This window comes from Gossypium arboreum, chromosome 7 (assembly GCF_025698485.1).
Source record: "Gossypium arboreum isolate Shixiya-1 chromosome 7, ASM2569848v2, whole genome shotgun sequence".
Lineage (NCBI taxonomy): Eukaryota > Viridiplantae > Streptophyta > Magnoliopsida > Malvales > Malvaceae > Gossypium > Gossypium arboreum.
Genome location: NC_069076.1, coordinates 9,637,364 through 9,650,672, shown reverse-complemented (window position 1 = coordinate 9,650,672; position 13,309 = coordinate 9,637,364). Strand labels below are relative to the sequence as shown.

Here is a 13,309-nt window from a genome sequence, read left to right as displayed (position 1 = left end):
AATTAAATTTAAATCCATATGATTTAAAAATAAATTCAAAGATGTCATGCTTCATTGATGATGAAAAAACACCAAATCAGTGAAAATAGGCTTAAGAACAACATTCAAGACCCAAAATATCAAAACAGGACAATAGGTCACGAGACTTGGGGTATAAGTCTCGATACTAGTAACCTTCGAAGCATAAAAATCAAATTTGTCTACCAACCCTCAATATTTAGGAAGAAATTCTTGATATCTAATGACTAAGTGTCGATACTTGTTCATCCAATCTACAGGAAAAAACCAAACTTTGAATAATTCTCAAGACTTATTCATCTTAGTCTCGAGAATTTAGCCCAAAAATACATAAAATACCATTTCAAGTCATTCTAACTTGCTTCAAAATATGTTCAAACATGTACCAAAGATATGTGAACACATTAAACATATCAATTCAACTACCATGGTAAAATATAATGCATAAAAACATATTACTTAATGTCAAATTTGATTATAAAGTTCACATAAAAGTAAACTATAATGCCATATATAACAAATATGTATTTACCAACTAGTGTCACTGGTCGTAGGTCAAAGCTTGTGATCATTGCATACAAAATGTCTCATAGAGGTCAACTTATTAAATGGGGCTTATTTGACCCACATGAAATGGTCCAACTCGTGGAATCCATGGAGGAGCCCATCTACTTGAAGCTTTGATGGCACAGTGAAACACTTCAGTCAAACTAGAGTTACCATGGTAAATAGGATAAATCCTAAAAAGATAAGATGTATAGAGTTTAAATCCCTTAGGGCTCTCAATTGTAGATAGGCTCTAATCTTGACCGTCGATGTAACTCAGTCTATACCGTTAATTTTAGGGGAGCTCAACTATAAATAAAGACCCCCTCTTCATTTGTATTCATCTCATTATATTTAATTATTCTTGAGTTAATAATATATCAAGAGCATTTACTCAAACACTTTGTGTGCATTGTTTCCTTGTAGCTTTCCTAAACTTTTGTTACTCTTTCTGTTTTGAGTTGCTTCTGCTATATTTTTCGGCACCTTAGAGAAATTCTATGAGAATTCTTACTTTGCGAGAGTTAAGTTGACTTACGCACATTTGGTGAGAAGAAATTGCCTAAAGACGTACGAATTACGAGATGAAAGGACAAGCCCCATGACAGTTGGTATCTAAGCTAAGGTTGCAAATATACCGTTTGAGATGTCGAAAGGAGTAGACAAGCAAGAGCCAATAGAGACCCGTGAAAGGGCTAGGAAAGCAAGTTGATCGTGGGATATGCTGTCAACTTTAGATGGTAGGGTGGCCAAACTTGAGGGCTCTATGGGTAATGTGAAGGAGACCCTTGAGGCAATTAATGGACATACTACAGAGTTAAAATCGAGGCATGGTCAACTCAAGGACCAAGTGGCAAAGGCTCTCAGTGACAATATGGATTGCAAAGTTTCTTAAATACCATTGTGGGTGAGGTAACTGTGAAGAATAATGCTCTCAAGGATATGGTGCTGGCCTTGAAGGAAAAGATTGAGAAGATCAAGGGGGAGCTCAATATCTACAAATTCTCTTTTGTTAATAAGGTGTTGGCTACGACACCTATGCTTAAGGTAGATGTCTTGAAGCCGAAAGAGTTCAATGGGATGAGGTCCGTAAAGGATGTGAACAACTTCTTATGAGGGATAAAGTAATATTTCCATGCCAAAGGCATCATGGATGATGCTACTAAGGTGAATATTGCTGCCACATATTTTACTTATGTTTCTTTGTTATGGTGACGTCATAGATCGACAAATGAGAGATGAGGGGGAACCACTATTGGGTCTTGGGAAGAGTTCTATAGAGAATTCAAGGCACAATTTTACCTAGAGTATGCTGAGGATGAGGCTCGAGCTAAGTTGTGTCGGCTTATGCAACAATGTACAGTGAAGGAGTATGTGCAGGAGCTTAGTGAACTCATGCTCTAGATTTTCGATTTGGGTGAGAATGAGGCATTTTTCTTATTCATGGATGGGCTAAAGCCCGTGGGTGAAGCAAGAGTTGCAATGCTGAGGGGTCTAGGAACTTTCCAAAGCTATGATTGTAGGAGAGTCTTTATTTGAGCTTGTTCCAAGGAGAAACAAGTTCAAGTCTTCCAAGCTCAAAGAGAGGGGAAATGATGGGGGAGATGAGGAATGGTCGATCAAGAATAGCAACAACAATGGTGACAATGGGAAACCACCGAATAGGAAGTAGAAGCCCAACAACAAACCAAAGAGGCTAGTGAGGTGCTTCTATTGGGAAGGTCAACATATTGTGAGTGATTGTCCGAAAATGATCCGTGATATCTACTATCGAAAGGAGTTATGAGCCAAATAGAGAATCAATGAGACTTGGTTTGCTTGTATGTTCTATTAAAGCCAAGAGACTTAAAGAGAATGGGAAGGAGCTAGTGGAGTGCCTCTTGTGTTGTGGTCCACATAGGATGCGGGACTGTCCAGAGCGATCCAAGACTTTCATGATTAGTAAAGAAGTGAAAATAGAGCCAGATAATGAGGCTTTGAAGTTTGGGTCAAAGATATTCAATTTTGCAAAGCGAAGAGGGATCACAAATAGAAACCATCCTAAATTGAGGTGCACGGTGTCGGAATCATCAGTGAAATTCAAAGTGTATTGGCCACCAACAAGTGTAGTGATGGGGCCTTTTTGTACTGAGATCATTGAAGTCGGTAAGGGCATAGTATTTGGGCAAGGCATAGAAAAGGATGAACGATTTAAGCTGATCATCACTAAGATTGGGTTATGAGAAGGTATAATTTACCCTTTATTGGGCTATGAATTCCACTGTTGTGGAATGATGTTACATACTATAGAAGTTATATACCCAATGTACTGGCTTTCTATTTCTTATCTATTTGAACTCATGCTTTCATTTACATCAAAGTATAAGAGTCACACATACATAGTTTATCATCCATTAAGGATTAAGATATATCACACTATGAACGTCACAAGTAAATAAATCCATAAATGGATCTAAGATTTATTCTATTTGGGTCATATATAATTTACTATAAGTCTAGTCAGTCACACCTATGTCTCTATCTTTTATGAGTTATCCGCTTCAATACCCAAGACAATGTATCTCTCCAATTGAACTTAATAGACGGCATGCTAATTTTTTAATCGGTTTGCTCATTTTCGATTAAACTAATGACATGTTAAGATTATCTACTAATATAAGTTGTCATTCCGTATTACAATCTGATTACGTAATATCGTTTAGTGTTAGTTAAATGTTAAATAATCATTAAACTAGTATATTATTTCATTTTTTTATGTGAAAAATCGTTGACAACAATATAAAAAATATTAATGATGCTTTTAGTGCTATTTATGTCACACGTATCGTTGTCTATGAGTTAATATAAATTGTAAGGTATGGAAGTTACTTATACATTAATTATAATAATAAGTAAATAAAAGAAAACAGTAATCCATGCAAAAGGCAATTTAACTTGGAATGGTAATTATAACACAAGAACTTCCATTCTTAACACAGAATCTTAATAACATATACAAGAAAAAATGGTTTTATAATCGAAGTAAATTCAATTGAGAAACTCAGAGGTGTGCTGCCCCCCACGAACATAAATTAGACTCAAAATGAAGTCTTATTATTAAAATAGCAGAACAAACCCACCTAAGACTGCCAAAACCAGATGACTCCAAATGCTCAACTTCATAACCCTATGAGCAGCTGAATCCGATGGCAAAGCCTTCGACGGAGAACCGCCTTCTTTCGAGTCTGCCGATGGAGAATCCGCAGCTGGGCTAATATCAGGAGCTGGGGATGGTGCAGGCGTTGGAGGTATATCAGTACCAAAGATAGCCTCAGGAAGAAGGACCTTATTCACCTGATATATTGCGACGGGATCGGTCGAATGTACAGCGCTGGCTACTTTTGTTTTGCTCCATCCTGAATCGAGGTGCACAGTGCCGGAATTATCGGTGAAATTCAAAGTGTATTGCCCACCAGCAAGTGTAGTGATAGGGCCTTTTGTACTGAGGTCATTGAAGTCGGCAAGGGCATAGTATTTGGGCAAGGCATGGAAAAGGATGAGCGATTTAAGCTGATCATCACTGAGTTTGGACAATGACGGCTTCTTAAGACCCTTGAACGAATCGTCTTTCGGAACGAAAATTGTAATGCCTTGTTCAGTGTTGTTGGCTTGGTTTTGGAAGGTGTCAATCACTTTAGTTGATTCAAGGTAGTTAAGGAAAGTGTGAAATGGACCAGCCACAGAGAGTAAATAAGTTAGGTTTACGTATTCAGGTGCCGGAGCCGGTGCAGGTGTCGGAGTTGGGGTCATTGCCACCGGAGCCGGTGGACTAGCCGTTTGCCCATATGTCAAGGAAGAGCACAGGAGCAATGCAGAACAAATTATCATAAAATTCCTGGAAAACTGCATTTTTCCCAGAAATTTGGTATTCGGTCCAAAGTCCTACAAGAATCAAATCCATCACATTATGAACAAAAAACTGATATAAAATTCCCTGAGATCAAAATCCCATTTCACAATCTAGATAAGCAACTTAAAACAGGATGTAGAACAATTGAATTGCAGATGACATAAAAATGTGAATAAAACACAAAACTTAAAAAATTAGAAACGAACAATTTTCAGTTTCTTGAGCTCCTTCAGATGAAGTTGAGCTAACAAAATTCCCCGAGTAATCAAAGTTCAGAACAAAAACCAAGATCAAATCTAATATTCACTTCACATTGAACTTCACACTGGAAGTTCCCTGAAAATCCAAATAACTTCCTCAAGAATCAAGGAGAAAAAAAAAAAAACCAGAAATGTACATCAACAGAAGCTAAAAAAAAAAAAAAAATTCTAGATTTAACTTTAGCATTAAATTAACTTGAAAGAAGCACTAAAGAATGCAACTTTAACAGAAGCAAATTTCAATGAGAGCAGACAAATGAAGGACAAAAACCTTGCTAAAGAGGGATTTAGAAAGAAAGCTTAATCCTTCGCTGACCAATGTAGCAGATTGGTATAAGCTGGGAGACGCTATATAAAGATGTGTTTTTTTTTTTTCTTGATAATTTTTTATTTTTGCTGGTAATATTTTAAGGGGAAAAAAAGAAAAAAAAGAGAGAACATGGACCTCATTTGATGTCTCATTCGTATAGATTTTGTGGTTAAGAATTATGTTTTATATTAATTGTCAATAAAACTTTTTAACTTTTATAGTTAAAATTACGCTTTAACAAATCAAATTAAAATAATATTATCATTCTTTTTATCTGAAATAATAATTTTATCATTCTTATATCTTTATATTTTAAATATTTTATTTATACATTTAATTAATCACGAACACAACAACTCAAACAGATGTATTGCTTTTTAAGCATAATGATTTATTTGTTTTTCGAACTTAAAAAAATTGTTTTAACTATTTATTTAATTTTTTATCTTTTTAACTTTTAAATGAATGCTATTTGTCAAATCAGCCTAAGCTGAATAAAAATATTAATGTTTGTTAACTTTCAACATGGATGCCATTTTGGCACTTAAATAATTTTAAAAATTTTAAAATTTAAAATATATATTTAAATTATTTAAAATTATAAAAATGTTTTTAATTTTTTAATTTTAAAAAATAATTAATTATCAATGTAACATATATTTAAACTGTCATGTAGATGCCATGTCAACGAAATTAATAAATGTTAACTTCTCCATATTTTTTGAAGTAATTTGATAAAAAATATAAATTTAAAACCTAAAAATAACAAAAAATAAATAAATATAATTATTTTTTATAAAATTAAAGTGCTAAGTAAATTATTATCTCTATTTTTAACCTTTTCGATTGAAAGAGAATGGGGTAATCTTTCCCTTAAAGGAAAATTAACGCATACTTTTTATGTTTTTTTTTTTAATTTGACAACTTTTTGAAGGAAAGAGGACATGTTAGGTGGGCTTTCTTAATCACTTTTAAACTAATTAGTATTCTAATCCTTTGAGACACCAACTCTTATGCTCTTCACCATACTTTATCATCATTTTATTTCTCATCCAAGGTTTTCATACGTCATAAATTGATTTTTTTATATCTAAAATTAGTTAAAAGTAATTAATTGAGTCTCAACTCGCTTAGTATATACATTATTATTAATGAAAGAAGATGTAAGTTTTAAGTATATTGAAGTACATTATCCTCCTATTAATAAATTAGAGAGGGACTATAAATAATTTTAAATATTGTACTAAAAATACATATTATCATAATAAAATTAATTAAGGATAAGTAATAATTAAAAAATTAAATAAGACCATAAAACTTGTGCAAGTTTATTTATTTAAAGAAAAAAGGAAACTTTTGGGAAGAGAAATGTCGGCACTGATTAAGATAATATTAAGAGAAAAAAAATAATTCAGCATTGATTACATCTATTTACATTTAAATAATATTATTCATAATTTCTTATTGCTTATTTATTTTATGTTGTTTTAAATTGTTTTTAAATTGTTAAATCGTTACTAGTGATTAAGCAAAGTGTTTGAAAGGAGTCACAGGAAAGTGGGTACTTCTCTAGTACTAAATTTGGAAAATCATAAACATAGGATACATAGGAATTGTTTATATAATTTGGTTTTCCTACATCTGCAGAGCATAATTTAGTGAGAAATATTCATTCTCTTTAACGGTTACAACAAAATGAACCTAACCTATCACACACACCATGATGATTCTCCTCACTTTCGAACTTTAAAGAACAATACTTTCACCACTAAGTTTACCCTTATGAACTCAGTAAGTAAATCCACAACAAAATCGATTTTACTAACAATTTGCACTCTAAAAAAAAATTCACCAACTTGAATAAGATAAGTGCTAAAAGCTTTTATTTACAAAAAAACCTATACAAGCCTCTCCTTTAAATAAGTTTATGTTCGAGACTTGTTAACATAAAAGATCTTTAACAATCTCATTAAAACAATAATGTAATAAAATGTTTACAATATAATAATAGATAATAAATCAATCAAGGACTCTAGGTAGCCAATCGCATAGAGTTTCAATCAAATCCAAATATCCATATTGGAAGAGATTGACTTGAAGTGATTTAATTTGATCCGATTGTTAATATGATATTCCCAAGTAATATGACATTCATTGTTGGGCTAAATATCCTTCAAATAATCAACACAACCTATCAAACTATTCAATAAATTGTCAATACTCAAATATGAAAACTGTCACTCAACAGCTCCAATGCTAGTGAAGTGGGCACTTCCTTAGCACTTAGAAGGCTAGTTTAATATTTTTCAATAGTTTCAAAACTAAAATGATTAAATTTTCTTTGTAATTTTATATTTATCTTTACCCAAATCTAACCATAATTAATTATTATTGTATTTGAAAAATATAATTTTAATTTGATAAATTTATTTAAAATTATATTTTAAGTTTAACAATTTAATATGTATTAATTTTAATATTATAATATCAAAAATTAATTTAATTAACTAAAATATTAAAATAAAAATAATTTATTTAAAATAAAATTTATATTTAACATATAAAAATTATGAAAAAATTTAAACAATTTAATTTAATTTTAAAATTTTCAAATTCAACATTCTCATTCTTGAGATTGCTTTTAACATAAGTATAGATTTAATTTTCAACCAACCTTGTTAGGCACTAGTTAAGGAAACCTTTGAAGAATAAATAATGATTAATTTTACATTGTATGTAATAAATTTGAAATTCCAACTTTACCTTCTAATTTTTTTAAGCTATGATTTTTTTGTTTAATATAATAGTTGGTACTTGAATGTGACATTTTTTTTTAATTTGATATCTTAATTTAACACTTTTTCTTTTAAGTTTGTATTTAAACTTTTGGGGTTTAATTTAGTACTTGAACTTGACTTTTTTCTTAATTTGGTACTTAATTTTTCTTTTGTTTTGGTACTTGTCAAATATTTTACAAATTACTCCAATATACTATCAATGTTATTTTTTATGAAGTAGCAAAAATAATCAACATATGACTAACATGTGACAGATGATATGATATATTTTTTTTATTTTATATGTTCAATTATTTTTAATTTTATTTATTTAATTAATTGTTTTATTAATTGAAAATAATGGATTTCTTTTAATTTGAGGTTTAATTTTTCCTTATTTAATATCAATTCATTAAGCATAGCTCAATACCTATTTTTTAACATAAATTTTCTCTAATACTGATAATATTTTTGTAGCATAACAAAAAAATTTTAACGCCGTTAGTGTTTTATGTAATTTTTATAACATTTAATAAATTTAGATACTAATTTAAACTTAAAAAATTTTAGGTATCAAATTAGAAAAACTGTTAGTTCCGATACCAAATTGGGCCTAAAAATTTAAGTATCATATTAAAAAAATTTAAATTTAAATACCAAATATTATATTAAGGCATTTTTACCATTAAAAATAATAATGTCACACAATACCGGGCGTGTGAAAATTTGTTTATTTATCCGAAAACGGGTTCATGTGCAAAAATTCATCAAAGTCTTAAACAAAGCATTAATTTTTGGACAGAATCTGATATTGCCTTTGCACCTAATTTTCACTTATAAAAATGTTAAATAAATTTTTAATTAAACATAATTTGTTGACCATATCTATTTTTTTTGATATAACGCCTAAAATTATTTATAACCTCTTTTTAACCTATAAATTAAAGGATAATGCATTTTAACGTACTCGAACTCACATCTTTCTGCATCAATAATAATACTTAAACTAATTGAAGTAATACTCAACAAAAAATCCTTGAATTAACTTAAATCAACATCATGGATTAATTATCAAACTAATCTATTTGATTACAGACACCCACTTCCTTTTATATTATCATAAATCTTAATCAACAGTAAGATTTGCGTCAATTCGTTAGTCATTAAATGTGTAGCGTCCAAGGTTTAATCAAAGCTTATGCTTCTATAAGTTATTTAAAGCTTATGCATAATTGCATTTACCAAACAATTAATTATAATTTATAAATATGTCATATTTCTAATTTTTTATTTAAGAAAAAATATGAGAATGGTATAATAATTTATTTAATCCTTTAATTTTAAAAAAATATTTTAGTCTTCTATTTAATTTTTAATATTTAAACTAACTTTTTTAAATCACCAAAATAAATAGAAAAGTTAATTTTTTTCACTTTGCTGATATGGATATATTAGATTGCTAATAGATGACATGTAAACACTTAATTAATTTTTTAAATTTTTAAAAATTTAAAAAATAAAATTTATTTTTAAAAGTAAAAAAGTTTTAAATTTTTTAAAAAGTATCAAAATTATAAAAATAAAAATAATTAAATGTCGAGATGTCACATCAACAAAGTTAATAAATATAAAATTTTTTTATTTACTTTAGAGTAGTTTGACAAAAATATAAATTAAAAATTTAAAAAATTATTTTTATAAAATTGAAGTAGCAATAAAATCATTATCCCCATGAGAAATTGTCTCTTACACTCTCGTGGTACTTTTAGACTTCAAACATACATTTTGGTATATTTAAAACAATAAATGAAATATAAGGCCGATTCTTAATCGGTGCATCTATTTTCCAAGATCATAAATGTGCCGACAATTGCTTCTTATTTATTTATTTATTTTTAAATTGATAGAGGGAAATTGAAAATATGTCAAATATGTAACAACTTTCTAGGACGCGTATGCATCACCCTCATTTTACTAACAATGTTTGAAAAATTGATTCACCAAATAATAATAATAATAATAATAATGATGGGAAACTTTTTGATGATGCAGGGAATGATGGAAGGTTCTATGAATATTTAGTTGGTGTAAGCAGGGAAGTTGAGAGGTAACCATCAATTTTGGCTGCCATTTCCCTTTCAACTTGATCCTTTGCTTAAAGTTTCGGGCCTTTTGACTCCTCAGTCTTTGCTTAATTCTACCCTATTCTTTTAGAAAGCGAAGGAAAGTAAAATCAAGTGATTTCGGTATAATTTGGGATATGACGATTTCTTAATTATGAGATACGAATATAATTTTTGGATTTGTTATTGACAACAATATTCTAATTTGTCTCCTATATAAAAAAAAATATAAGTTGGTGGACGTGTTTTAAACTTACAAAAATAGATAGTAGACATAACGATTGGGTTTCTACTATAATTTTATATAATGAGTTAGGCGACGCTAGATTATTTAAAATGGAATTAAATAAATTTATTTTAAAAATTTTAGATAATATATCATCAAATTTGTTAATAATAGATAAAATTATGGATAATTAATATATTAAATATTAACCCATAAAAATTTTGATCCTACCAATAAACAACATCATATAGTTTTAGCATATGGCTAATTATAATATTTATAACCCTAAACTCGCTTGAGGAATAAAAAAAAAAAACAATACAGACAGTGTATAGGATAATTTTCCTTTTAATAATGAAATATGAAAACAATATTAGTACCTATTTTCCTATAAAGGAAACATAAGAGTTTTTATTTTTGCATTTATATGAATTTAAATTAGAGTAACATGTTATTTAATTTTTTTAAAGATGAATAATTTTATCTGGTTTTGAATTAGGATCAATTCATTTATAATTAAAAAGAATCATTATTTTCAACTTTTAGTTGTACAAAATATTTTTAGTGAAAACAATGAAAATAACCTTTTATTGTTCTCTAATTTTTATTTTGATTTTTAAAATTACTTTTAAAATTTTCAATAAAACATGGTTTTTTTAGTTCTTTTCATTTTTTAAGAAAACGAAAACAGTTATTGTTTTTTAAACCGAACAGAATCTTAGGTTGTTTTTGTTTAAATATTTTCATTTTTTGAAAAATATCTTCATCAGTTTACAATGTTTAGATGAGGAAAAGACAATTAGTGAATGTAAACTAACACCCATTTTCCGTAAATTGCCTTACGGGTTGAAATTTGGAAGGACATTTTTACAATTCTCTTTCTTGGTTAGATTTCCTTTAATATTTTCTTCTCTTATTATTTAAAATTTCTTTCATCTTATAAATTTTTTTCGAGTTTTGATCTTATAGACTGTGCCGGCGGAAAATAAATTCTCTTTTTTATATTTGTTTTACAGAAAATAATTTAATTCACAGAAAATAAGTTCATTTTCTTATAAAATGATTTACATTTTTCAAAAGCGCAAATCATTTTCTCGAGATAGAGCTTATTTATAAAATAATTTTATTTTTATATAAAATTTAACTTAAATTAAGCTTAATATTATTATATTTATAATAAATTTGATTTTATTTTTAAAAATAATTAAAATATTAATATAACATATTATATTTTTCATTATTATTAAACATACATATTTAATTATTTATATTTAGTCAAATAATAAATTATTAGTATAATTTTAATAATAAATTTTAAAAACAATAATTTTAAATAATATTCTTCACATATTATTGAAAATATTTAATATTAATATTTTAATAATAAATATTTTGTAGTATAAAAGTTAAAATATGTCATAAGTCTATATACTCTTCACAAATTTACAATTTAGCCTTTGTACTTTAATTTTCAAGATTTTAGTCTCTCTACTTTTCAGTTTTAAAATAAAATCTAATTATTGTCATTGTTAAATATTTTTGTTAATTTTGTTGATGTTACATTTTAAATAAAAAATCTTCACTTGGTAGTCATGTAACTAAAAATGACGTTGTAATGAACTGAATTTAACAAAAATATTTTTAATATATGCAAAAGAATGTAAAATATAAATTTATAGATGTAAAATAAACTCAATTAAACAATGAAAAGATAAGAAAATTTCAAATGTATGTTTGTTTAATTGAAAACAGCTTTTATGTAATTTTTAAGAAATCTATCAAATAATAGAAAATATTTTACAGGTTCATCCAAACACTAGAAAATATTAAAATTTTTAAGAAAGTAAATAATATTCTAAAAATCATTTTCTAGAAGCTATTTTAAGCGAAACAAACAAACCCTAAGAAAAAAAAATTGGATTTTGATATACTTGAGTATTTGTGAGTTAAATTTAATAAATTTGACAAGTTTTGTTGACTTTAATTGATTATTTAGTTAGTTTGTTAATATCATGAAAGATACAGTCATGCCTACCATTTTAATCAAGTTGTTCATTAAAAATTGTTATTTTCGGTATTTTGATTGATTTATTGGTGATGAATGAGTTCAGTGTATGGGTAGATCAAAGACCTCTAGGGTATACATTTATTGAGTCCGATGATTGCATGGATGCTATAAGTGCAATCAATGAACTGGATGGTGGATATACTTTTTATTCTTCTATTTTTACCATGAATAATTGGTATTTTTTATTGTCTCATGCCTTAATGGGGGTGTTGCGGTTTGCTTCATGTTATATGGATGTTCCTTTTTTACGGCACTATTGCACCAGCTAGGATTGATACTTGAGAGCACAGGAGAGCCCTAAAGAAAGATCAATCTACGTCTAAGGCCCTCGAAGAGATTATTTGAATTATGGTTGCCTTTGCCAACTCCAATATAAAAACCAAGTGCCATACACTTGCTTACTTTGCGATATAAAAAGAAAATATTATTGAGGGTTTTAAAGCTTAAAGGAGATGTTATGGGGTTGTGGTAATTTTGTATCATGTTCACTTTTACTTTTAGAGGTGTGTTTCTCCTGTATGTCAAGGTTACGTTTTAGTGTTGTCGAGTTGGGTGTTATTTGAGTATTATAATAAAGTATGTGGTTGAGTTAGTGTCACAGAGTCCAATAACACCAACTTAATCAAAGAATAAAATAATAAAATTAATAAACTTTAAATTAAATAGTAATAAAGCCGGAGAATTTATGTACTATCATTTTTTAAGTTTACACTCTTCAAAATATTTATTTCTAGTAACTTTCCACTTTTTTTATTTTTATTTTTTAAGATAACCACTCATCTTTTTTATAACTACCTATGTAGATATTTGCAACTTCTCACCTTTTTAAAATAATTATTAATTTAAAAATTTAAAAGTATTTTATCACCCACAAAAGTAGAAGATGGATTGAATAAATCGATGAATATGGATAAATTATAGTTGTTTAACTGAACCTTTTGAGATATAATCCCAACAAATTCAATTAATGATCCTAATCAATTCTCTAAAAAAAATATTTCTTAGACAAATTGAAGAATGAAGAATGGATTCTCCTGACACCTTGAAGAAAATCAAGAAGAAAAAATCGCTTCTAAAAATTACAAGAAAATG

The 13,309-nt window shown here is 28.1% G+C and overlaps 1 protein-coding gene across 1 annotated transcript; it reads right to left on the bottom strand.

Annotated features, from left to right (window-relative positions):
• Positions 1-3,492: 3,492 nt before the first annotated feature.
• Positions 3,493-5,171, bottom strand: LOC108470064 (fasciclin-like arabinogalactan protein 7). The gene is made up of 2 exons (XM_017771258.2): positions 4,985-5,171; positions 3,493-4,485 (listed from the first exon to the last, which is right to left on the bottom strand). Exon 2 carries the CDS (start codon positions 4,450-4,452, stop codon positions 3,661-3,663), a length of 792 nt encoding a protein of 263 aa, XP_017626747.1. The 5' UTR covers positions 4,453-4,485; positions 4,985-5,171; the 3' UTR covers positions 3,493-3,660.
• Between the last annotated feature and the right edge of the window lie 8,138 nt (positions 5,172-13,309).